The sequence below is a fragment of the Parathielavia appendiculata genome, assembly GCF_033297405.1.
Source record: "Parathielavia appendiculata strain CBS 731.68 unplaced genomic scaffold N657scaffold_2, whole genome shotgun sequence".
Lineage (NCBI taxonomy): Eukaryota > Fungi > Ascomycota > Sordariomycetes > Sordariales > Chaetomiaceae > Parathielavia > Parathielavia appendiculata.
In genome coordinates, this window is record NW_026944221.1 from 2,971,302 (window position 1) to 2,996,069 (window position 24,768).

The following is a 24,768-nucleotide window of genomic DNA, read 5'->3' on the forward strand; positions in this document are numbered from 1 at the left end:
CCACAAGATCAGACGCCGCAAATTTGCCCCTCCATTTATCAGCAAGGTCCCCAAGACACCCCGCCTGCCCTGTGACACAGTAACCGGTGCTGGTTTTCCTCCACGACTAAGCACTGGGAAAGTGCTTCAACAACGCAGTTTACAGAAAATCTAGCCTACAGGGTTAGGTTTCCAAGATGGTGCTCGCAAAGTCAAAGAAGTCGGTCGGCCTGGGCAACCAGCTGATGAAGGACCGGTTCGGCAAGGGCAAGGGCGGCGACCGGAAACGGGTCGGCGCAGTCACCCGCGTCGACCACGCGACCGGCGAGGAGTACATCACCAACGACAGAGAGGAGGCAGGATGGGTCAAGATGCGCTCCGTCACCGAGCAGGGAGCTCTCGACGAGTTCCTGGCCACCGCCGAGCTGGCCGGCACTGACTTCACGGCCGAGAAGATGAACAACGTCAAGATCATTCACACCGACCAGCGGAACCCTTACCTACTCTCTGCGGCCGAGGAGAGAGACGTGCTTGGGAAGCAGAGGGAGCACAAGGCGCGCCTCACGGTGCCGAGGCGGCCGCATTGGGATGCGTCAACTACGCGCGAGGAGCTCGACCGTTTCGAGCGCGACAGCTTCTTGGAGTGGCGAAAGGGCCTCGCCGAGCTCCAGGAGACACAGGATTTGTTGATGACGCCATTCGAGCGAAACCTTGAAGTATGGCGGCAGCTCTGGCGAGTCATCGAACGGTCCGATGTGGTGGTACAGATCGTCGATGCAAGGAATCCTCTGATGTTCCGGTCCGAGGACCTTGAGGCATATGTCAAGGACGTCCACCCAAAGAAGCAGAACCTGCTCCTCATCAACAAGGCCGATATGATGACCTACAAGCAAAGGAAAGCGTGGGCGAACTATCTCAAGGGCGCCGGCATTGCGTATCGGTTTTTCTCGGCCCAACTGGCCAAGGAAATGCTTGAGGCCGGGGACTCCGAGAGCGAGGAAGAGAAAGAGGCCGGCGCCAGCGGGAGAGGCGCACCGTTGAAGGGCGGGTTGGATGCAGAGCGCCAGGATGGATCTCAAGGTGCGGATCATGAACAAGTGGAGGCAAGCGGTGAGGCAGATACCAGGATTCTGTCAGTTGATGAATTGGAGAGTATGCTCCTTCACTATGCACCAGAAGACGCCGGTGAGTGATTGTCTGACAAAGATCGGATTTTCTTGTGCTGATTTGAATAGGGCCGGACCGGAAGCTCCAGGTCGGCTTAGTCGGCTATCCCAATGTCGGCAAATCCTCGACCATCAACGCGCTCATCGGAGCCAAGAAGGTCTCCGTTTCCTCAACTCCAGGCAAAACGAAGCATTTTCAGACAATACACCTCAGCGACAAGGTCATTCTTTGCGATTGCCCTGGTTTGGTCTTCCCCAACTTCGCCAGCACCAAGGCCGAGCTTGTCTGCAACGGTGTTCTGCCCATCGACCAACTGCGCGAATACAGCGGCCCGGCTACACTTGTCGCCCGGAGGATTCCGCAAGCATTCCTTGAGGCCATATATGGTATTCAAATACGCACTCGTCCTCTAGAAGAAGGGGGCACCGGAATTCCCACCGGCGAGGAGCTGCTCAGCGCGTATGCCCGCCACAGAGGCTTCATGACGCAAGGCCTTGGTCAACCGGACCAGTCCCGCGCCGCGAGGTACGTCCTCAAAGACTACGTCAACGGCAAGCTGCTCTGGGTCGAGCCGCCGCCGGGCGTCTCTGATCCGCAGGAGTTCAACCGTGAGCTCTACGACATCTCCCAGCTCCCGGCCAAGCGGCGGGCGGTCCTTGCAGCGGCCATGGAGGAGTTGTCGGTCGAAGGCGACGATAGTGGCTCGGTTCTGTCCGAAATGGCCCCGCTCCCGCGGGGACTCAAGTCGGAAAGACTTGACAAGGCCTTCTTCAAGGCTGGCCAGGGCAGTGCTGGCCACCTGTCGAGGCCGTTCAACTACAAGTACTCGGAGCAGGGCAAGGCCGAGATTGCGGGGAAGCAGCTGAGCGGGCGGAAGCTGCGGACCATGATTGCGCTGGAGAAGGGCATCGACCCGAAGGATGTGCAGATCGCGTCTGGTAAGAAGCACTTCAAGGGCGGCCAGAAGGCTAGGAAGTTCAAGGGAAGCAGGGCGGACGAGGATGATTGATATGGACACAAGTTGTAAGGTTTAGGAATAATTGGACGGTCACATCCGTATATCGGTTGATATCGGTCTCTTGGCGTTTCAAAAGTAGATGGGTCAATGGCATGGTCGTGACTTGCTCGCATCCTCCACTAGCCCTCAATGTGACCTAGTTGGGATGTGCTGAGCCAACAGTATGAATAGTCAAGCAATATAGGGACATGAGTGATCGAGCGCATGGTATTCCACCCCAGAATGGAGAAGTGCATTTCTTGCTACACAGTAGCTCACCGTTCTCAGTTGAATGTTTAGCTAACGGTCTGAGGGACCACTCACAGTCAACCCTAACCCCGCACCCTCTGTCTGCAGCAGCTTCTTGACCCAGAAAATTTCCCCTTGTGATCTTGAACCGTCGCAGTTCTGGCCGAAACTCCGTATATCGATTCCCCCAGTCCTGTCCGCGTATCACCATGGCGAACCTCCGAGGGTTGTCGAGGCCGGCTCGCAACCTTCCTGTGTCCCAATTAGCACGCCAGACATACACAGCTATCCCGGTACGATGTGCCTCGTCACAAGCCGCCGAGGCCGCGGCGCCAGTGCTCAACGACCTTGAAGACTCAACGCTCACGGCGCCACAATTGAGCGAGGAAGAGAAGAAGCAGTTCAGGCCATGGAAGCGTGCGAAAGACAGGAAATTTGCGCTTCCTAGCGGAAGGTAAGCCGCCACCACTCTCAGCTGCCAGTCGCTCCCAAACACCACTAACTCCCTTTCCTAGATACCAGTACCACCCCCCCAAGTACAACCGCGGTCCGCTCCACCCGGTCCAGTCCCCTCCCTCCTCGGACCCGATCGCGCGCGATTTCGTCCCGGGCCCCTTCAACCTCCCTCGCCTCAAGCAGACCTACCACTCGACCATCGCGTCGGACCTCATGACGCTCGCCTACACGCACGTCCCGCCGGGTACGCCCAAGAAGGAAGCGGCCGACCGGCTCCGCGGCTGGGACGGCTCGTCCCCCTACCACAAGAACCGCGCGCTGCGCGGGCCGCGCGGCAATCCGGTGCTGCCGCTGGTCGAGCGCGACATCACTTTCAACAACATCCCCGAACTGAAGGAGATCACCATCGCCAGCTACGTGCCCGACGCCATCAAAGACCCGAACCACCTGCTGGTGGCGCGCAGCGTGCTGCTGGCGCTGACGGGCACGACGCCCGAGATTACCAAGACCAAGACCAACGTCGTGCAGTGGGGAATCAAAATTGGCGACCGGGCTGGTGTCAAGACGACCGTGTACGGCAACGCGGCGTATGAGTTTTTGGATCGGTGTGTGCATTTGGTGTTTCCGAGGATCAAGGACTGGATGGGGATTTCGGGTGAGTTAGCCCCCGGTAAAAAGGGTCAGGCTGGGAGTGGGGTGCTGACGGCGTGGGATAGCTACGACCGGTGACAGCTCGGGCAATCTCTCGTTTGGTCTTACGCCGGAGGAGGTGAGGCTGTTCCCGGAGGTCGAGGCTAATGCTTGGGTGAGTTGATTCGAATTGTCTTTCTTTTGCGTGGTTTCATTAATGAGGTTGCAGTTGTACCCGGCCAAGATGCTTCCCGGCTGCAGGGTGTTTATCAAGACGTCGGCAACCTCGGACAGGCAAGCGCGGCTGCTGCTGCAGGCCTTTGGCGTGCCGTTTTACGGGGAGGTCCGGAACTAGAGTCGATACCGCTTCGCTTGTACAATATCATCGGTGTATACTTGTTATCATCTGTGTATACTTGTAACATCCGGGGAAGTGTGTCAGAATATAGACGACCTTATCCTTTTCTTCCTCTATATTTGCCTTCCCGCAGACGCCATGCCCAGATCATGTCTATGTGCCGATAGAACCCAACCCAATAACGCATCGATGCATCAAAAGCCACCCTCTCTATACTCAAAACCTCAAATCTCGGCATTGACCTTGTCCCGCAACCACCCAATAACGCCATCCACCGCATCCATATCCCCCGCGTCCACCCTGTCCCCCTGCCCATGGTCATGCCCGGCCTTCCTCAACTCCTCGGACGCGACGTCCATAGCAGGCTGGTAGTTCCTGACAGCCGAGCTCAGCGCATAAATAGCCTTCCTCCTCACGGCCTCGTGCTCATCCGCGCTCGTCGCCAGCCCAACCAGCTTGGGCACGCCACCCATGGCGAGCAGTCGCTCCTGCGTCCGCACGTTATTCTGTACCGCCGTGCCCACGCACCACGCCGCCATGCGCCGCAGCTCCCGCTCCTCGTGCGACAGCAGGGAGAGCAGCGGCGTCCAGAGGGAGAGGGGCTCGAGGTTGTTCGCGTTGTCGAGTGACTCGATGAGCTGCTCGAAGTTGTCAAACGCCACCAGCTTGGTCTCGAGGCTGGCGTCCGCGTCCGTAATGACTTCCATGGCGGCGCGCATCAGCTCGGCTTCTGAGGGCCCGCCGAAGAGAGCTTGGAGGATCTCGGGGTTGAGCTGACTCCCTGTTGTTCCGGCGGGCGCTGAGGATGCGGAGGAGGGGTTGGTGGTGGTACCGTCGGTGGAGTGGGTTGCTATGCCCGTTGCGCCGTCGGGGACGGCGGCTGCTGAGGAGAGCGTCGAGTTCTCGATGCTCCATTTGAGGAGGTTGTTGAGGTTTCTGTCCATATTGGAGGGGTCGTAACCTCGACAATCTTGGTAAGTTTCAGAACTGTGATGTTCCCGTCGTTAACAATGTTTTGAAAGTCCGGACAATGGATGGAAAATGTGCAGATATGGCAGACGTACTCGGTTGTAGTCAATTTCTTTGCTTTGTTTTCATGGGGTTCACGATCAAGCGGACCAGTAAGGCTGGTTGTATCCATAGATTTGCGAACCACACTCTTTGCCTGCCGCGATCAAAAAGAGTCGCGATCGTGGTCTTGGCGTCGCGAATGTTCACGAAAGTTCTGTCCGAGAAAAGCTAACGCCGTGCTATGTGAACCAGAGAAATACATAGGTACCTATCATCATCTCCGCTGTTGCTGAAGCCATACGAAGGTACGGGGCTGAAATAACAGCAGTGGGTCCGGTACGGACAGGGGTATCTCGCATGTACCACCATCCCTTCTCCCAACATTGCAATCGAGGCATTCCAGTCCATACTGCAGTTACTTCAATATTTAGTATAGAGCCCATTTGCCGCGATAACTGCTTGAATGCGGTCGGGCATGCTATGGACTAACTCTAAGAGTCAGTCTTCAGGGACCTTTTCCCATGCCTCTTTCACAGCAATGCGAAGTTGATCATATGCCGTCTTTTCTGGGAAGTTTTTCTCCAAATAGTCCTTCATCCAGTTCCATACATTCTCGATTGGGTTCAGATCGGGACTGTATGGTGGCCATTCCAGGACTTCAATGCCCCTCTCAAGAAGTTCCAGTTTAGTTGGTTGTGCAGCGTGGCCTGGGGCACCATCTTGCATGAAGATGTGCCCTTCGTGGAGATTGTACCATCCTTCAATGACAGGAATAGTATGCTGGATGTATGATTCCGAAGAGATCGACCCCCAATCTTTCTCCCAGAAGATCCCAGGTCCCTTGCCAGCATGCCCAGAAAAGCAACCCCAAAACATCCAACCTCGCCGCTTAGGCTCCCGTTCCACGATACAGGTCGGGTCAAGCTCTTCATCGGGTCGTCGTATAACGTATGTTTTACGATACTGGCCACCGGTAATCCAGCTCTCGTCACTCCAAAGAATCATTGCCCAATCTTCAACTGTCCAGTGCTCTCGCTCTTTACACCACTCGAGCCGCTTGATTCGGGTTGCCTCTGAGATTGGTGGTTTTCGACGAGCGACGTATCTCTTGAAACCAGCACGACGGAGCGCGTAACGAACAGCGTAATGTGTGACATTCCAGCCCATTGCTTCAGGTAGCTTCTTCCACGGCATCCGTCGACCTTCCTTTGAAGAGGTGACGAATTCAATAAGCTCGTCAATTTGGGCCGCAGTTAACATACCAGGCCGGCCAGATCGTTTTCGAGGAGTTGCTTGTGCTGCAGATATCGCATATCGAACCTGGCCCATTGTAGCGCCAGTATAGGTCTTGATCCTCTCCAAGGACCATCCTATCTCTCGTAGCAGGCGTATCCCACGGCGTTGATCCCGATTCAAGTCACCGGCGCGCCCAGAAGGGGTGGAAGGTCGGATTGTGCGTTCAAGCTCCTCTTGTCGCTGAAGAAGTTGCTGAAGTTGCTGCTGTTGAGCCGCTGCTGCTGCTCAATCCGGTCTATAGTCTGCCGGATTTGTCGCAGCTCTGGATTATCTTCGGAGGGCTCCATCTCGGTCAGAAGAGGCACGTTGAAGAGGCGCGTTGAAGAGATCGCGTTTTGTTGTGTTGGTTGGGTACAAAGAGAGACCTGACAACTACCCTTGTCGGTACCGGCCTACTGCTGTTATTTCAGCCCCCTACCTTCGTATTAACAGCCATTACAGCACGGTTTCATCGTAGCCATTCCGACATGCCCAATTGTTAAACGCGTATGCTGCATACAGTATGTCAGTTTGGTGTAACTAACGCCCTGATATTGACGACTGCCTGGTCTGGGTACGGCGTACGTCAGCCCCTATTTGTAATCCAGGCTTCTGCATGCGGAGCTGTACTGTGTGTTGCGGTCCAGATGAGCCTGAGGAGGTGTTTTTAGGACCATCCGGCTTCAAGCTGCTCCTCCAAGTAAGTCCAGTCACCGTGTTCCTTGTCTGTATTGTTTTCTCGAGGTTCACGTTCATCACTGCCAAGAAACATACGTAGACCTCGCCAGGCTGCTGAGAAATCAACTTGGGGTCAGGACCAGTTCAAAGAACGAAAAAGCGATGCCTGCTTGGCCAAGAGATGGCGGCGCCTTCGCCTTTAGTGCACCGCAACTTCAAACTCTTCACTACAAACTCGTGATACGTAGTAGCGAGACACTATCTGCCAAGAGTTGCTGTGTTATCAGCGATGCTGCACCGTAGTCTTGTGCCACATACTCTTCCAAAGTCGGTGCTCCTGGCAGAAATACGATTGCCTGGGCCATGACGCGGAAAGCATGCTGTTATTTGCTGCCTTATGGAATCATAAACCCTACGGATAGTTACAAGTCTTTGCAAATTGACTCGGAATTGCCATCTCCCCAGCCACGGCAAGTTACGCCAGGTGAGGCCATTCCGCCAGGCACCTCGTTTTCAACAAGCCCGTCAGCGTAAATGGTGACAGCAAACCCTTCCCTTCTGCCAATGAGGCAGTCTCGTCTGTCCAAACCTACCCCACCATATCCCACACCGCCTGCCCCACAGCATTTCCCGGCTTCCATAGTCGCATGGGGCGCAGGGACCCAAGCCTTTCCTTCCTCTCCACCCGCACACATATTCCCCCTCTCAACCCACGCCAACTCAAGCACTGACCTTTTAATTCACCTCCTTTCCAACCTCGCGCGGCGCCTCCAGCCATCTCTTCCTCTTGCCTCTGCTGCGTTACCCGCGACAATACCATCACGAACAGCACTGCCGATTTGGGGATCGCACTAGCTGATTAATTAATTCTCTTTACTTCGCTTTTCGCGCCTTTTCAGTCTCACAAGATGGAGGGTAAGTCCGGCAGCCTGCAGTCCCTGAAGCCCGACCTCCTGCTGCTCGGGCGGCATCAAGCCCGGCGCGTGCGCTGCATACATCTCATTAGCTGAACATCTGCTGATGGAACCTCTTCTCTTTAGAAGAAGTTGCTGCCCTCGTCATCGACAATGGGTAAGCCCGACCCCTTGAATTTTCACCAACTCTGCGGCCGCGGGCGGAGCATCGTCAGCTTCGGCCCACCCGTTCCCCCCCGCGTAATCGCTGAGTTCACAAGAGCCTTCACAATGGAGGTTCTCGGAGGGGCCGAGCTAACATGCAACTAGCTCCGGCATGTGCAAGGCCGGTTTCGCTGGTGACGATGCGCCGCGCGCTGTTTTCCGTAAGTTTCGCACACCCGATTTCGAGCTTGGTCGGCGATAAGCCGAGCTCGCTTCATCAAGCTGCTGTTGGGGGAAACGCAGACCGATTAACTCTCACATGCAGCGTCCATCGTCGGTCGTCCCCGTCACCATGGGTAGGCTTGGATCCCCGAACTATTCTGCGACGTTCGAGACCAGCAAACTAACACCCGGCTAGTATCATGATCGGCATGGGGCAAAAGGACTCGTACGTCGGTGATGAGGCTCAGTCCAAGCGTGGTATCCTGACGCTGCGCTACCCCATCGAGCACGGTGTCGTCACCAACTGGGACGACATGGAGAAGATCTGGCACCACACCTTTTACAACGAGCTCCGTGTTGCTCCCGAGGAGCACCCCGTACTGCTGACCGAGGCTCCCATCAACCCCAAGAGCAACCGCGAGAAGATGACGCAGATTGTCTTCGAGACCTTCAACGCCCCTGCCTTCTACGTCTCCATCCAGGCCGTCCTGTCGCTCTACGCCTCGGGTCGTACCACGGGTATCGTGCTTGACTCGGGTGACGGTGTCACCCACGTCGTGCCCATCTACGAGGGTTTCTCGCTCCCGCACGCCATTGCCCGTGTCGACATGGCTGGCCGTGACCTGACGGACTACCTGATGAAGATTCTCGCTGAGCGCGGTTACACCTTCTCGACCACGGCCGAGCGTGAAATCGTCCGTGACATCAAGGAGAAGCTCTGTTACGTTGCCCTCGACTTCGAGCAGGAGATTCAGACCGCCGCCCAGAGCTCCAGCCTGGAGAAGTCGTACGAGCTTCCCGACGGACAGGTCATCACCATCGGCAACGAACGATTCCGTGCTCCTGAGGCCCTCTTCCAGCCCTCTGTCCTAGGTCTCGAGAGCGGCGGTATCCACGTCACCACCTTCAACTCGATCATGAAGTGTGACGTCGACGTCAGGAAGGATCTTTACGGCAACATTGTCATGGTAAGCGGAAGATGCCTTGGGAGATTACTCAAAGTCTTGACTAACGCGCATGATTCCAGTCTGGTGGTACCACCATGTATCCTGGTCTCTCGGACCGTATGCAGAAGGAGATCACTGCTCTTGCTCCTTCGTCGATGAAGGTCAAGATCATTGCTCCTCCCGAGCGCAAGTACTCGGTTTGGATCGGTGGTTCCATTCTCGCCTCCCTGTCGACTTTCCAGCAGATGTGGATCTCGAAGCAGGAGTACGACGAGAGCGGCCCCTCGATCGTGCACCGCAAGTGCTTCTAAAGTGAGCATCGAGTCGCCAAAAGAAGAACAAGTTGGAGAGAACGTGGGCTTACGAGGTGTTCTAGCGCAGCATTCGGGCAACTTGCCGGATCGTCGCGAGGCAGGGCTGGCCGCGCTGCGGAGGACTTTGGCGTCGCGCATGTATCTCCTGGGCCATTCTCATATCTTACAAAAGTTTTGATGCTGGTCAGGGAACGGTGGGCATTTAGCATTCTCCGTTGGCACATGTGGACGCACGACGGCCTTTGTTTCCTGGGCGAGCGGGCGCGTGCGTAGGGCGGCGCGGACTAGTAGGCCAAAGAGCTTGAGGATACAATTTTTCGTTATTGTGCCGCTGGTTGTCTCTGTGATGGCTGACTCCTCTCTCATGCAACTAGCCGTTGCCGCTGGCAGATGTTGCGTTTAAAGCCGGAATAGAGGAATCACCTATCTCGTGTGTTGAGCTCTGGCCGAGTTCGGTCTGTGGGTATCTGTGCCCAGTCCCTTCTTACCTCACTCCAGCCTGTACTCCGTCTTCTTTCCTGTTGTCGCTGCTGAGCGCTCGTGCCGTACGTCTACCTCGTACTGGTCCGGTATCTAGCATTGTTCTTTTCCGATCCCATTACTTTCATCTCGTCGGTTTGTCCCCTTTTTCTTTCTCTGACACCGCCTCCTTCCCGTGTCTATCTGTCTCTACTCCCTCCCCTTCTTCCTCTGCCTCGTCTCGCCCTTCTTCTTCTACCTCGTCTGCCCGACCTTGTGTTGCGGTTTTCGCTCGGATCTCCCCAACCCTATTTCCAACCCCGGTCCCGGCCTCCTCAGCCAGCTTCCTGTACTTGCGCCGCGCCTTCTTGGCCCGACTGTCGGCCCGCTTCTTCTTAACGTCGGACACGATGGCCGCGCGCGACTGGGGCCCGTTGGCCAGCTCGTCGAGCTTGAGGGCCAGCAAGTCGCGCGCGATCTTGCGGTTCTGTGTGCGCGAGCGTGTGGCCTGTGATTTGACTACTATGCCCGTGGGTATGTGTCTTAGTTGGACGGCGGAGTTTGTCTTGTTCTGGAGGGGTTTAGAAGGTGTCAATGGTTATGTTGGGTTCCGGGTGGGTTGGGAATGTGGAAGAGGGAGGTATTTTCTGTACAATCTTTTGCCCGCCAGGCCCGCTACCTTTGAGGAAGGACTCTTCGATTTCGGATTCGGGTGGGTGTTTGGGCCGCGGGGGCATTTGCTTGAAGTTGGTTGCTGTCGAGGTTGTGAAGCCGCTTCTCAGCCAGGGATTGGGGAAGCCATAGCGCGGCCGGCAGAAGCCTGCTGGACGGAACAGAAGGTGAAGGCAAGAGAGGGGTCGAAGCATGGCTGCTTGGTTAATCAGGTATCTCAAGTCATGTCGTCTGGATGCCCTTGTTTAGATGCGGTGTCGCTGTTGGATGGGTGCATTACACATTACACTGCGCCGCGTCTTGCCGCTAACGTTGTTCGACAGAGCCGGCAACAAACGGTGGCTGCATGAAAGCTTGGCGGGTAAATAATAAGCCAATCAGACTGCGATGAACCTTCCCATTCGGCGGCCGGCAATGCTTCGTCGGATCCTGAGCATGATTTGGTGCAACGGACCTCAAGCATGCCACACGGATTTGCATTAGAATCAGCGACTAGACTCGGAACAATAGATTTCATCACCGGCAACCTGAACATACCGACGAGCGTATGATAAAGTCTGGGTAGCACCCATCAGCACATTCAACAACGACAGCGACAAGGGATCTAACGCACCCACAACTTCCTCCCTCCTTCCGTTCGAACCCCTTTTGCGACAAACCCTCTGGACACCCGCCCGCCATGGCCTCGCCGCTCGAGTCTTTCAGCAAGTGGCTCCAGCTCAAGATTTACCGGCTCGAGGTGACACTGAGCGTGTACATGTACACGCCCGTCGAAAAATTCATTTTCTGTTCGTTTTCCCCTTCCCCCTTCCTATCCAGTTTATTATCTCTGTGAAATACATGTCAACTAATGCGAATCCCCTTCTCCAACAGACTCTGTTCTCTTCCTGCTCTGCTCCCTCACCTTCATCGCGAGCGTCCTTTACTTGCCCGAGCACGTTCAATTCATCATCAACCGCGCCTGGTTTTACATGCACGGCGACTCGTGCGAGTCGTCGGCGGCAGCGGCCGAGTTGGTCAAGGACGGCGTGGGTCAGGTACTGAGCTCGGTGGCCGCGAGGACAGCAGCGACTACAATTGAGGCGGTGAAGGAGCTTTGATCGTTGTTGAGGGGGTGGAGTTTCTGGCTGGTTCTTTTTTTCGTCGGGCTTGGGAGAGAAGGGAAGAAAAGACGACTAGAGGTGGCAAAGGTTGGTCATAATTCAAGGCTGGGTGAACGGGACTGGTTAATTACGGGCTGACGATGATACCGGAATGGGGACTGGCAGTTGCGCTGCTGTCTGGGGGTATAAAGGGGGCGTTGGAGCAGAACGGGCAGGGTGAGAAAGGTTTCTGGCTTTGATATCAGGTAGTCACAACGGCATGTGGATGTTGAAGGGAAGCGGAATACGGCGTTTGGGGCAATTAGGAGGGATAGAGCCCGTTATGTGGGCAGTAATAACCTAATATGAGCCATGCATACCAAACATCCATACTCCCGACGGCACCATTTGATCATACCCAGACATCCATTCTATCTATGTCCCTGCACCCCTTTTATGACGAAGGAAATGAGTATATCCTCAACGAACCATCCTCGCCCGCGATTGCCAGCTCCCGCCCAGTTTGGCTTTCTCTCGCCGGCCGCCACGCAAGCTGCAGCACCGCCTTGGGCAGGCACAGCTCCGGCTGCACAGTCAGCGTCGAGACAACCTCAACCACCGCGCCCTCCACCTTGAGCGTTAGCACGAACAACTTCCCAGCCTCGGTGCCTACAGCAAGCAGCAGCAGCCCCTCCGGCGTCACCTCGGGCACGAAATCCAGCGCCGTAACAGGATGCTCCAGAGTAACAGCCGTGCCGAGCTCAAACGACCCTTCGCCCGCTTTCCTAACCCACACTTTGACCAGCTTGTCCCTCCCCGCCGTCGCAAACAATCTCGTGTCGTCACCAACGGCCGGCGGCGCCCACGCAGCATCCAGGATCATGCGCGCATGCCCCTTGGCATTAGCCTGCACCAGCCTGAATGACCCGCCTCCCCTATCCCGGGAATCACTTTCCCAAACAACCCACTGCCGGTCCCGCCCCACGCTCAGCAACATGTTATCGTCCGCCGAGAACCGGACCCGGGCAACGGTCAGACTGTGCGCCTGCAGGGGCGGCTTGACCTCGGTCCAGCGCTGCGTCTCAAATAGCCGGATGACGGCGTGGTTGAGTGAGCTGGCCTTGCAGGCGCTGGCGATCAGCCGGCCGTCGTGGCTGGCGGCGAGGCACGAGATCTCGTAGCCGTGGCCGTAGAGCTTCTCAATCTCGGGCCAAAGCGTGTGGCGCGAGAGGGACTCTTCGAAGGGGGGGTGGGTGATGTCGAGGGCGGATTGGAGGTGGGGGAGGGTGGCGGCAGGGTCTGCAGCGTCGCGGTCTGCGGAGAAGGGGTCGGAAGGGTCGGGGCTGTTGTGGTTCGATGCGGGGTTGAGAAGGCCAGTGTCGTCTTTGGCGGAGGGGAGGGCGGTAATGGCTTTGTTGGAGAGGCCTAGCACCGGCATGTTGGCTGCGTCCGGGGCGGTGGAGACGTCAGCGGTGGTGATGTTGGTCAGGCGGTTGAGCATGCGGGCGACGGCTTTGGGCTCGGTGAAGACGCGCATGAGCTTCTCGTCGGCGCCCGAGACGAAGGAGGAGGGCCCTAGCGTGGAGATGCAGTTGAGATCGTAGCCGTGAATCTGCGGACGCGACATTTCGTGCCACGACTCGGAGGATGCATCAGCCGCCCATTGGGCGTGGAGGCGGGTGGTCTGGTCGGAGCTGGCCGAAAGAAGGTAGACGCCGCCGCGGGACCACGAGATGCCCGTAACGGCCCGGATGTGGCCAGAGATGGCAAAATTCTGCTTCCATACGTCCTCGGCCGCGTCGTAGTCCCATCGCCGCCAGCTGCCTGTGCGGCCGAGCGTGATGACGGTGGTGCCGTTGGGTGACCACAGGCCGGTCCAAAACCCACCGATGCTGCCTGTGGCCGTCGTAGCTCCTTTCTCTCTGCTAATCTCTCCGAGACGTGCGACTGTGATCCAGATGCCAGACTTCGGGTCTGATTCCCAGAGCGACAGTGAGTTGTCTGCCGAGGCGGACAGGAGCTGCAGGCGGCCATCAACGGCACGAGACCAACGGGCGCTGTAGATCCAATCTTCGTGACCGAATAGAAGAGCCTCAAACATAATGCAGTACTTGGTAATCCCAGCCGTAATTTTGTGGATTTTGTTGCCTGGCGCCAGGGCTTCGGCTGAGAAATCGAGCCCTGCCGTGTTGAGGGCGGAGGGAGTTGTGCCCTGGTAGACACGCCACAGTCGGATGTACTTGTCCTGGCTTGCTGAGGCCAGGAGAATGTCGCTGCCTTGCTCGGGATTTTCGCGTATGAAGTCGAGCGAGCGAATCCAGTTCTCGTGGCCGGGCAGGATGGCCTGCAGGGAGAAGTCGAGCCCTGCTTGTCCGTCCGCTGCCGAGGCTGTGAATATCTGGATAGCATTGGTGGTCCCAGCGACGGCCAGCATGATAGCGTTTCCATCATCATCAAGCGAGGTCAAGGCGACGGCCAGGGGCATGTATTTCCTTGTCGTCTTGATTGTCTGAAGAAGTTTGACGGTGGCACCATCGAAGGCCCACAGCCTGACAGTGGCATCAGCCCCTCCCGTGACGAATATCCGTCTCGCCCCGTTCCCAGATGCAGTGCCTGGAACCGAGGCAATGCAATTGATGGGCTCGGTGTGCTCTTGCACGACTTGAACACATGAAGCAGTGCCGGACTCTGAGTCTATGGCCCAGAGTCGGAGTTGCTTGTCGTCTCCGCCCGTCACCAATTGGACAACACTAAACCCTTCATCTTTGGGCAGAAACTTGACGGCTCGCACATGTGCAGAGTGGCCGCTGAGGATATGTGAGATGCCTCTGGAGTCCTAAAACGGATCATTAGTTCAGATCCGATCATGAGTTAGCGGAGTGACGAGGTGAAAAACTTACAGTTGGGTCCCACAGACAAACATTCGCGTCGGATCCAAAAGCGACGAGGCCATCCTCGCTCCAGTCGGCGGCCGCAGCATATCTGTTTGCTCCCGCAGAGAGGTAGCGGCTCTCTACAGCGGCTTCGGTCATGTTCTCACTCTTGTTTTCACTCATTGCTTGCTCATCGCGGTTTGGCAGGGGGCAAGGTGCTGCCCAGAGGTGTGATTGGTCCACTGAATTGGGAAAGAGTTTTGGGTTGCTTGAGAAAATGATACAGCTCTTCTTGAACTGTCTATTATGAGGGGCAATCGAGATGATCGATTTCACATACAAGATTTCGGCTTTGCACTAACAGATGCTTCAAGCCGCCATGTCGGGCTAGGTAAGATTCGCTCGCATTCTGAAAGTTCTGGAGGCTAATTACTGTATGTACATGCGCATCAAAATCCGATATGGACCCACTACAAGTGCCCACTCCACAGTAATCCGTACATCAACAACAAACGGTTATCTTGGATGAGTTTGTCACTCATTCCCGAATCAACCCTACAATAGTACACTCAACTGCCCGATCTCTTCGGCGACTTCACTTCGGCGACTCCATCGACATGGCCGACACAAGCGAAACCACGACAATCCCGATCACAGTTGACTTCTCGTGAGTCCCCCAAGTAACACACACACCTTACCCTCCAAGCGTCCTTTGTCACATCTCATACACCTCAAAACTAACATGGGTGATTGCCAGAGGAGGTCTCGAGATGCTCTTCGACAGCAAACGGCGACACTCGATCTCGCTGCCTGCAACCGATGGAAGCGGCAAACCCGCCAACATTGCCTTTCTGATCGACCATCTCTGCAGGAACCTGATGAAAGACCCGCGCGCCGAGCTGTTTGTCCTCGACAACCACATGTATGTCTTGTCTCGGCTCATTGTCCTAATTTTTCGAGTCTAACTTGGCAGTCGCCCCGGCATCCTAGTCCTCATCAACGACGCCGACTGGGAACTTGAAGGGGAAGAGGCCTATGAGATCCAGCCCCGAGACAACATTCTGTTTGTCTCAACGCTACACGGAGGCTGACCAGGGCAAGCGAACTTCAACCTGGAGACTTTGCAGAGACTTTGGAGTTAGACTGCTTCCCCCGAAGGCAGGATAAATGCTGCACCTACACAGTGCACCGCAGGGCTCATTCACATGACGTCCCCAACCAAAAGAAGTACCCACCAACCATCACGACAGTCGAAATCTCTCTGCCAAGTCAGGGCACACGCCTCAGGTATGGTGCATACACAGCCATATGCACACGGTGTGCTCTCCAGAGCCTGCTTTTGCGCAGAATTCAACCAAAGCCTCGAACGATCACCTGGCCTGCTCGAGCTGCGGGCCTAGACGCTGTGCAACCGCAGCCCCCGGCGGGATGAAAGCGTGGTGTCTCCAGGTCAGATGAGAACAAACAGTGGGCAAGGGCTGTCACGTTTAAGTTAACATGGGGCGCTATGAGGGGCACCTCTCCACCGTGGCCAGGATGAACACCACAAATGCCGCCAAACATCGATTTGTTTCTCCCCGTTTGAGGGCTTCTCTTGGGGGAGGTTTCCGGGTACGAAGTAGAAAATAATAGAACACAAACCCGTTCGTCTGGACTCTCTCGCCTCTTGTTTCCTATCCCAGAATCCGCATAAGCTGGGGTCTCCAGAGTGAGATAACAGACGGGAAAATCCGCGGTCGAAAAACTTGACAGATAGCGCTCACCATGTGATCCCGGCAATGAGCGGGTAGACGGGCACTGCTCACACCACGACTTCGTGACGAGGCACGAAGGTTCGCCGAGCTCCTCCGTCGACGGCAAGCAAGGAGCAGGGCAGGACAGTGACGCTCCCATCCATACCAAGAACGGATATCCAAGATCAGATTAGGAGCTCGGGACGGGAACCTGGGGCCAGGGAAGTGGACACCGGAAACCAAGCCGGGTGGGGCGCAGGGAGTTAAGAGTCGGGTTAGCGCTGCCCTCTCACAGAGAGGATGTTTGGGGACTTCGAGTTCTTTCCCAGCCAAGTTTGGTGAGAAGTGCGGATCGACAGCTTATCCGCGCCGAGTACTAAATGCGGAGTTCGAACTCAAAATTCTTTCAAGGCTTTCGAGGCCGTTGCGCTCCTTGGTGAAACACCTTTTCGCGAGGGAGGCGTTTTCGAGGGTCCAAGTTACCAACGTTTCGCCGCGCGGGGTAAAACCTGTCTGGGCCATGCCGGGTGATCACTTGGCTCGAGATGGAGCAGAGAAGGGGATGCCGAGGGAGGGAGGGGGGAGCATCCGTCAAAGCCGCACGATCTTGCATCGTCAAAGTCAATGCAAGATTCAGAAGGGAACGAGCAATGTAGTGTAACGTGGAAGAAACCCAGGGTTAAGGCAATGTTCTGTTCTGTTCGTGTTTCTCCCAAGTGACTAAACTAAGATGGTAGCTAAGGTAGTACAACCGCCGATCTAAATCCAGCTGTTGAGCGTAGCGTCCAAATTGTTTCCCAAAGCCCATCGCTCTGACAGCATCAAACAACCAAAATCGCCCATTATGTAAATCCAATACAGCGCTATACCCTCCATTGATGCAATTACTTTGAAAAGACAAGACCACGCAACCTCCCTTTTCGTGATAGACGTGCTGTGCTCCGTCGATGTTGCGAACATGATAGAAGCCAAAAAGTCCAACGAGACGAAAAACATGACAGATAACCCTCCGGCAGAACGACAGATGCCCTCCACCATGTGCAAACAACCACAAGGCTGCTTGGGTGACAAGACAAAAAGCCGCCTCCCACTGTACAAGCTCGCAAACAGATATCCGCCTCCAATGTTCAGCCAGAGTATACATACATATTAGGAATGACACCAAAGCAAACAAGAAATGTGTTCCGCAAGTTTGAACAGGACGAGACAAGCATAAACGCAGATAGCCAAACCAAGCGCAAACTGATATAAACGCAAAACTTGTCCAGACAGCCTGCCCAAGGTATATCAAGGCGAGAGAGGAATAAGCAAGCAAAAACAGAGAACCTACCACCCCGCCAGCCCATTTCCATCGTAATGCAACCCCAGGGTTCTTCCGCGCCCGGACTCATCAGTACAGCCTCTCGCCAAAGGCCAGGTCCATGACTGGTGTGGAGTCATGCACACTGCTGGCGTCGCTGAGCTGATCCGAGTCCAGCATGCCATAAGCGCCATGGTGAGAGTAGGCGTCGCGGGTGTTGAGAGTGAGCGGTCCGCCAAAGATCATGTTGGGCGGCGGTCCCCGGCCCATGCTGTAGGCGGCCGGGTGGCTCAGGCCGTGATAGAAGGGCTGGTGGTGGTGACCGTGGTACACCGACGCCGCGGCCGTTTGCTGTTGCTGCGGCGGAGTATGCATGTTGGGGAGACCGTGGGGTAGGAGGGACATTGAGTACGGCGCAGCTGAGTGGACGACGGTTGTGGGTGTGCTCGGGCTGGACGCTGGGGATGGGAGCTGCTGCAGCTGCTGCTGCGGGGGCTGCAGGAGCATGACTCGTTTGACCTTGCAGCCCTTGCCGCGCCCCTTGATTCCCTTGTTCGCCAGGTTGTGGATCTCGGTGATGTACCTCGCCATCTCCCTTTCTTCCTCAGAGATCATGCTGTCGTCGACCACGTTGGCCAACTTGACCTTGAAGGCTTCGATCTCGTCCCCGTGGTACGTGTTTTGATGGTTCTGAATCCCATGGTAAGTTGTTGTCACCGATAGAGCTGGGAGAGAGACTATGCGAATGTACCTTGAGATTTCCCTTGGCGGTGAAGGCCTTCTGGCAGTTTCCAAAGCGGCAAACCCAGCCCGCTCTCGATCCCCTTGGGATGTGTGTTTTGATGTGTGCCTTGACGTTCGAGGGTTGAGCGAACATCTTGGGACACTGTGGGCATTTGTAGGGCTTTTTTCCGAGATGGCGGTTGACGTGTGACTAGAACCATACGTTAGCTCTTACTCGCACCTTGAGACAGGTCGGACATGATCATGCATACCTTGAGGTTGACACTTTGTGTAAAGCGGTGGGGGCAGAAGGGGCAGGCCTAAGATAATCCGTCAGTACATCAGGCTGATAGCGATGGACAAGACGGTCCTCACGTAAGGGCTTTCGCCAGTGTGCGATCTCCGGTGAGTCTCGAGGTTGTTCTTTTGGGCAAACGCCTTGGTACACCGGGGAAAGTCACAGCAAAACAGTTTCCGCTTCACCTTGGCACGGCCTCGCTGAGTTCCCTCCTTCTTTCCGAGGCCACTCCCTGGTTCTGGCTTGTCCGGCGCCCCGATAATGTCACGCTTCTCGTCAATTACCCTGACAAGTTCGTCGATGGCGGTGTTGAACTGGTGCACGCCACGAGGCGCTTGCGCCGGCTCGTTCGGGGTGCAGACCTTGGGTGATGGAGAGTCCGACACATCTGATCTTGCCTCGTTCTTGATCGATGGACTGCGGCTCCTCTTAACGAGAACCAACCCATCGGCACTGTCCTGGACCGCCCTGTCGACACTCGGCTCAGGGGCCAGAACGCGTGGCTGCATACGTTCCAGGCAATCGTGGGATTTGAAAGGCCCATCCAGCAACGGCGGCTGGCTGTAGGGATTGTATCCATTGTACGTGACAGCGGCGTGGTAGTGAGAAGAGGCTGGGGATGGTATCGAGGACACGGGAGCTGCAGTGAATGGACCTGGCAGAAAGTGCTGAGCCAACTCTGGGCGGGGGATATGAGCAGTGGCGGCGTCCCGGCAGTCGTAAGGCATCATAGTGGCGTCCACCATGTTGAAGTCAGCACCGGCGTGTGGAGGGTGAGGCCAGCGGCCCCAGCTAGCGGTGGTTGGAGGCAAGTTCCCGAGAGCCATGTCGTCTCAGTATTGTGAAGTGTTATTGAGAACAGAAGTCGGCCCAGAGCAGGAACGTGAAGATGGTTGTAAGGTCGCGGTCTCTAGTGAGGCGTCTTGATCAAGACGGTAGGACGAGGCGGTGTTGGGCTGGGAAGCGAAGGTTATATCAAGCAACGGGATGGCAGCAGGGGGTATGCTTCTGGACGAGGTACATATGTACACAGTACCCATATCTAGAGAGCCAAACAACTGGGCCGCCATGGCCGAGATCTCTCATCGAATCGAGGGACCCTCCAGTGCTTCGTGCCCAACAAAGACCAGGGGCTTGAACCCAGGAGACAGTGTCGGCATCCCAGCTGCTTGTTTCCGCCCCCTTCCCCCGGGAAATCAACAAGGTACCAGGACCCCCACCGAAGCGGAGGCTACTTTAGAGCCACGGCATCGAGGTGCCGGGATCATGTTGTGTGACCTAGGGAGTCGGTGGGGAGGGGTGCGAGGGCGTGCGGTTAGGCTATGTGGCTGCCCGCGGGGGTGTGTCGAGGTCGACAGTGTCCTCGGGCCCTGAATTCGTCCAAGCACTGAGACATTGAACTGGGTACCCGACGCTAGCAGGGCCAGCACAGGCGGCCCTGCTCGGCCGCTTGTAGTCCAGACCTTTTTCCGGCATGTCCCGCTCGCTGCTTTCTTGATTGTTTCGTGGTGGTGAAAACATGTCTGCCGTGTTTGGTCGAGAATGCAGCTGCTTGAACACGATCCTGCAGGCTGGATGACGAGGACGAGATGGCGCCAAAGATGTCAGAAACACCCTCAAGTCGTAGATTTTCCCTTCCCCCCCTAACAGCTCCCTTTTTCTCTCAATCTCAACTTGGCCCAAGGTCGGGTACATACCCTTCCTGGCGCGGTTATCTGGCGCAGAGCATGATAACACGTCTATCGCGCATCTCCGGTGGATATGACTCCTCGGAGAGTCTGAGACGCAGCAGCTCAACGACGACTGGGAAGCAGAGGAAAATGAAGGACATCCATGAGCAGAAGGTGTGGTAGCAGAGGCGATACGCGAGCAAGGGTCTTGAGTGGCCCCAGGTCGTCTCGCACCTTCCTCGGCGCGCGGGTCCCAGGACTTAAGTCCCACCTTTGCGGTAAGGTTTAACGCGTTACGGATATCTCATGTTCCCCATCAACGCCCAAATTATTAGTACATTATTTCCCCCCACCCTACGCAGTACACTAAAAGGTACCCAAATAGCGGTTACTCCTCTTACCTTAGTTGAGGATCCAGGTTGTTGCTACCGTCACCTTTTACATAGGAGAATCAAAATCGCGGCCCAGTGATTTCCACCTACATCGCACGTGCCCATCACGAAAGCCGAGCTAGAAATGTCGTCGATTTACCCTTCATGTGTGCACAGGCCACGACAATCGAGCAATCCGAGTGCGCGGCACTGCTCTTCCCAAGACCACGGTTACCCGCCGCACTCTCGCAGACTCGCAGCATCGGGGACTTGGAGATGCATCCGGTGTGGGCCGTGCATTGCCGGAGAAAGGGGGTTGGGGACAAGCAACCATCTCATCAGCTGTGTTCATCTCATCATTTTTGACTGCTCCTCAGGTTCTGTATGGACTTTTGTCGTCATCACCATTACGATCAGTTCTCTCGAAAGGAGGTTTTCAAGGTTTGCTCGAAGCCACTAAGCGGCCACATGAGTACCTACGAATGGCTTTAACTCCTGCAATCCCCGTCGATCTTCCTGGGAAGCCCGGCAGGTCGCGATGCAGATCCCCGCTGCAAGAAATCGCTACTTGACGGCCAGGAATTCATGGGCGGTCGCCCACCCGCTTGTTTGTGTCAGCCCCTGTGGGACATATCCCGTTGGTTGTGAAATCGCACCGGCAGGATTGATGCTGTCCCGCTCATAATGACGAGGAACTTTCTTGCTTCTGTCACTCAGGAGAGCTGCGTTGGCCGATCTGCGGTGTGGTTCAACCCAGCCAAGGGGCAGCGTAGCATATATTACCACCCTACCAAACCTATCGCAACTCATGCACCTCACAGTGCAGATATCACCTCGACCCCGCGCCCGACAGGCCATGGACTGCAGGTCCCAGACCTGTTATCTCGATCTTTTCTCCCGCCATGACTTCGGGTCTAACGCAGGGAAATTCGGTTCTCCAGAGCGTATAGTACTCGTGTCTTTTGACCGCCCATACAGTGTCATCCATCCCATCACTTTAGATCGGTCTCCGCTGGCACTTTTCTCAGCTCCCAAATGACGACGTTGCATTCTCAGAATCTCAGGACTCCCTTGCCTAACCAAGGCACCCTTTCCGTTCTGTCCTTTTGCAGCGCAGGGCCGCTGTTTGCCACACCATCTCTCCGCCTCTGAACCAAAGAGCCAACCGCAGCTGGCGATGCTAGGCTCATGGATTTCTGATTGCCCCGGAAGTCAGTCCCCGCCAGCAGCAGTTTGTTGTTAGCGTCTTCAAAAATGTGAGCTATCACCTTGCTCGCAACCTGCTCCGTAGTCTGCAGGCGAGGACGGATATGGCAGGTCGCGTAGCATCTCCAGATCCCCGGGTACTGTGTCGGGTTGGTCTCGTCATCGTGTGTCCTCCCATCAATGTTGGCAACAGCGTCATCGTCTCTTTCCTGCGATGCTACCCCAGAAGCCTGGGTCGTTTCAGCCAGCGACCCGCTGATGCGGTCACCCAAGTTCCCCGGCGACCGTGATGGCTTCCCCGGAGAAGCTAAACAGGAGCTAGCAGGGTCGGATAAATCCATCTGCCGCTTCAAGCCAATCAGGATCCGTTTTCATCCAAGCGTGTGGTCGACGACCGACTCCTCGATCAGGTATTTTAAGGAGTCTACTCAGAGCAGCAAGCTCGAACAATGCAGCGGAGCACGTTGGAAGACGCGCATTGGTTTAGGAAGGGTTTTGATTTCAAGTCCTCTGAGGTGTTTGAGACAAAACACTCGATTGTGTGCAGGGTGCCAAACATGGAAAAACGGAGAAGCTGGGGTTGAGATTCGTAACCTAGGTAAGGTACCGTTTCACCCCACTCCCCGAATTTCCGTTTCAGGAGCCCCTCCGCCTTTTTGCGATTCCCAGGACTGTGGTTGAGGGAGATCCCCCGTGTCAGGATTCGGAGCAATCTTTGACAGACAATTGGTCGCCGCAGAGCGCCATGCCACTTTCACCACTTGGCGCTATACCTGTTCGATCCACCGACTTTCACTGTCACGGTGAAGGACACGTGCTGGCAACAACCTTGGGCAGTGGTTGCCTCGTAGAAAAGGCTATAACTGATAGGCGCGGTGCCGGCGTGGTTTTAAAGCATCATTAGGACAAGCCACAGGCACGATGTCAGCCGGGAAAGGGTTTGGAATAATCTGGGTTGCGTTCGAAGATGGCGGTGGAGGCTGCGGTGCTGCCCGTCTTTTGCAATCTCTCTGCGTGGGGGTTCCGCTTCCTGACGTTGCAACGGTGGTGGATTGAAGGTACGGAACGGGGAAGGGAAGCCCCACCGTATCCGTTCCCTCAGTTGCCTACTGTACTGTAAGTAGAACGGAGAGGATAGGAGCCATCGCATCAGCCAAGAAGTTCAGTTCGCGAGAGAGGAACGCCAGTTTTGGAAATTTCAGACGAGACTTTACGAGCCCTCCATTTGATTAGGATTCATGCGAACCTGCCTTACCTGTTTTACCAAGACCACTTGGCGAGCCTTACTCATCCTTCGCGCTTCGCCTCGATTCCCGCATCTTTGATGAGATGACTGTTGGACCCGTATGACTCTCTGTTACGCGGAATGGTCCGGCATTATGGTACAGAGGCATCACATACACGTGTGGACGCCACGGGTCGGCCAATCTCACCACCAAAGGGAAGGGGAGTTTGGATGGCTGACGGCATGGCGCCGCGCCAGCAAGTTGGGGGTTTTGAAGCCCACCGAGGTTGAAACCACAGAGTGGCCGCCCAGTGACCACGAGGGCAAGCGAAGGGTGCCTCGTCGACTCCCAGATTCCGCTCCACGATTGGCTACCAACAATCGGCTCCCGTTGCCCTCGGCTGCACCCGCGGACGGGGCGCTAAAATACGTATGTACAAAACCAGGTTGTTAACGTCACCGCCACCGTTCCTCTTTTTTCGTGGGCGGATGCGACGCCCTCCATCGACCGTCCCCGATCCATGTCGGCGGGTCGGCGCCACACATCCTCCAGCATCAACGTTTTCGAATTTGCGCCTGATTTCGTTGATGGGATGAAACGACCAACCTTTGCTGGGGAGGCGGTACCCGGGGTCGGTTTAGGTTTCCGAGATATAGGAAGCGCCCCTCAACCCCCATCCTCCTTTCCTGACTGTCGGGTCAACCGCGTTGCAACGCCCCATATTTAGACGCAGGATTACTGTGTCGAGGTAATTCTTGCGAGAGGTCGTCGGCAAGAGATCTGCATCGATGATGCTAACCGCGAGGGCCGCCGCGACAGCAGTCAGCTGTATTACAATTCCTGATTGTGCAACCTGCCACGGCAACAAATTTTCCCAAACCTGACTCGACAGCACTTGGACCAACAAAACGTCAAGAGGACAGCTTCACGCAAGAAATCGACATCTCACTGCATTCCGCTCTGCTCTGCAGCCTGCATAGCTGACTCGGCGAAGACAGGGCAGAGCAGTGAAGGCATTGCCAGCCGCCCGTCAATCTCCGTCTTCCCTCCATCCCCCCAGCCTCATCGGTGGGGGCGGAGGGATGCGCGCACCCTTGCGGCCTCCAGACGGGCGAGTCTCATCAGCAGAGGCGATCAGAGGAGGTTGTGCTGCAAAGTGATGCCGCAAGGTTGCAATGCGCAGCGCCTAGCGCGGATTGCTTGTATTGTGTTGAGCGATACCGGCGGCGGAGGGTGATGGCTTTGGTTCTGCCCTGGCTCAACCAGCTCATTTGAGAATGGTATCCGTACAATCCAGCCCAGGTTTGTTCGTTAGCGTTGCACATGATGGCGGGGCACTACTTCAGGATATGAATGAATTAAAGATCGTATGAAAACAAGGAAAAGAGGGGGAAGGATGGAATATAAAGACAAGAAAGTAAGAGAAGAGGAAAGAGGAAGAAAGGACAAAGAGGAAGAGGAAGAGGAAAGAAACAAAGGGAAAAAACAAGTAACTAGGTCAAAGTGAAAGAAGCTGAGGTGTAACACCTGAACTACCTCCTAAGCTCCGCGCTAACAAACAAACCAGGTTTGACTTGTATGCAAGATCTGATCGCCGACGAGAGATTTGACGCCAAAATCAATCTTGAGCCACTGAATCGCACGGGTTGACCCTAATTGATAGGCAGGCCGGACCGGGATGTGTCACGATTCCTACATATGGTCATCCATCCCCGGCCAACGCTGGACAGCAGCACCCTTTCTGTGTGACCAACCGTCATCACGTATTGAATGATTTGAGATCAAAGAGCTATGGATGGATGCGAATGGCAGGC

The 24,768-nt window shown here is 55.8% G+C and overlaps 9 protein-coding genes across 9 annotated transcripts; 5 read left to right on the forward strand and 4 right to left on the reverse strand.

Moving 5' to 3' along the window:
- Positions 1 to 176: 176 nt before the first annotated feature.
- Positions 177 to 2,155, forward strand: N657DRAFT_653879 (P-loop containing nucleoside triphosphate hydrolase protein; the record flags this gene model as incomplete). Its single annotated transcript, XM_062794455.1, has 2 exons — positions 177 to 1,164; positions 1,215 to 2,155. The coding sequence occupies 2 exons, from the start codon at positions 177 to 179 to the stop codon at positions 2,153 to 2,155; spliced, it is 1,929 nt and encodes a 642-aa protein (XP_062651505.1).
- Positions 2,156 to 2,601: 446 nt separating this feature from the next.
- On the forward strand, positions 2,602 to 3,833 carry N657DRAFT_565881 (ribosomal protein L5; the record flags this gene model as incomplete). The annotated part of the gene is made up of 4 exons (XM_062788388.1): positions 2,602 to 2,846; positions 2,908 to 3,503; positions 3,565 to 3,653; positions 3,708 to 3,833. The coding sequence occupies 4 exons, from the start codon at positions 2,602 to 2,604 to the stop codon at positions 3,831 to 3,833; spliced, it is 1,056 nt and encodes a 351-aa protein (XP_062651506.1).
- Positions 3,834 to 3,842: 9 nt separating this feature from the next.
- Positions 3,843 to 4,935, reverse strand: N657DRAFT_641758 (Fes1-domain-containing protein). The gene is made up of 2 exons (XM_062792211.1): positions 4,901 to 4,935; positions 3,843 to 4,823 (listed from the first exon to the last, which is right to left on the reverse strand). Exon 2 carries the CDS (start codon positions 4,778 to 4,780, stop codon positions 4,061 to 4,063), a length of 720 nt encoding a protein of 239 aa, XP_062651507.1. The 5' UTR covers positions 4,781 to 4,823; positions 4,901 to 4,935; the 3' UTR covers positions 3,843 to 4,060.
- Positions 4,936 to 7,582: 2,647 nt separating this feature from the next.
- N657DRAFT_641761 (actin) lies at positions 7,583 to 9,339 on the forward strand (the record flags this gene model as incomplete). The annotated part of the gene is made up of 6 exons (XM_062792212.1): positions 7,583 to 7,715; positions 7,841 to 7,871; positions 8,024 to 8,079; positions 8,184 to 8,214; positions 8,277 to 9,048; positions 9,108 to 9,339. The coding sequence occupies exons 1-6, from the start codon at positions 7,709 to 7,711 to the stop codon at positions 9,336 to 9,338; spliced, it is 1,128 nt and encodes a 375-aa protein (XP_062651508.1). The 5' UTR covers positions 7,583 to 7,708.
- Positions 9,340 to 9,579: 240 nt separating this feature from the next.
- Positions 9,580 to 10,761, reverse strand: N657DRAFT_641762 (uncharacterized protein). The gene is made up of 2 exons (XM_062792213.1): positions 10,454 to 10,761; positions 9,580 to 10,371 (listed from the first exon to the last, which is right to left on the reverse strand). The coding sequence occupies exons 1-2, from the start codon at positions 10,664 to 10,666 to the stop codon at positions 9,946 to 9,948; spliced, it is 639 nt and encodes a 212-aa protein (XP_062651509.1). The 5' UTR covers positions 10,667 to 10,761; the 3' UTR covers positions 9,580 to 9,945.
- Positions 10,762 to 11,151: 390 nt separating this feature from the next.
- N657DRAFT_653886 (uncharacterized protein) lies at positions 11,152 to 11,553 on the forward strand (the record flags this gene model as incomplete). The annotated part of the gene is made up of 3 exons (XM_062794456.1): positions 11,152 to 11,260; positions 11,346 to 11,466; positions 11,538 to 11,553. The coding sequence occupies 3 exons, from the start codon at positions 11,152 to 11,154 to the stop codon at positions 11,551 to 11,553; spliced, it is 246 nt and encodes an 81-aa protein (XP_062651510.1).
- A 455-nt stretch (positions 11,554 to 12,008) lies between these two features.
- On the reverse strand, positions 12,009 to 14,586 carry N657DRAFT_612700 (WD40 repeat-like protein; the record flags this gene model as incomplete). Its single annotated transcript, XM_062790394.1, has 2 exons — positions 12,009 to 14,390; positions 14,455 to 14,586. 2 exons carry the CDS (start codon positions 14,584 to 14,586, stop codon positions 12,009 to 12,011), a joined length of 2,514 nt encoding a protein of 837 aa, XP_062651511.1.
- A 458-nt stretch (positions 14,587 to 15,044) lies between these two features.
- On the forward strand, positions 15,045 to 15,518 carry N657DRAFT_678304 (ubiquitin related modifier 1; the record flags this gene model as incomplete). The annotated part of the gene is made up of 3 exons (XM_062796058.1): positions 15,045 to 15,094; positions 15,185 to 15,349; positions 15,401 to 15,518. 3 exons carry the CDS (start codon positions 15,045 to 15,047, stop codon positions 15,516 to 15,518), a joined length of 333 nt encoding a protein of 110 aa, XP_062651512.1.
- Positions 15,519 to 17,427: 1,909 nt separating this feature from the next.
- On the reverse strand, positions 17,428 to 19,554 carry N657DRAFT_224874 (uncharacterized protein). Its single transcript, XM_062786297.1, has 4 exons — positions 18,559 to 19,554; positions 18,456 to 18,503; positions 18,212 to 18,394; positions 17,428 to 18,150 (listed from the first exon to the last, which is right to left on the reverse strand). The coding sequence occupies exons 1-4, from the start codon at positions 19,306 to 19,308 to the stop codon at positions 17,551 to 17,553; spliced, it is 1,581 nt and encodes a 526-aa protein (XP_062651513.1). The 5' UTR covers positions 19,309 to 19,554; the 3' UTR covers positions 17,428 to 17,550.
- Positions 19,555 to 24,768: the final 5,214 nt, after the last annotated feature.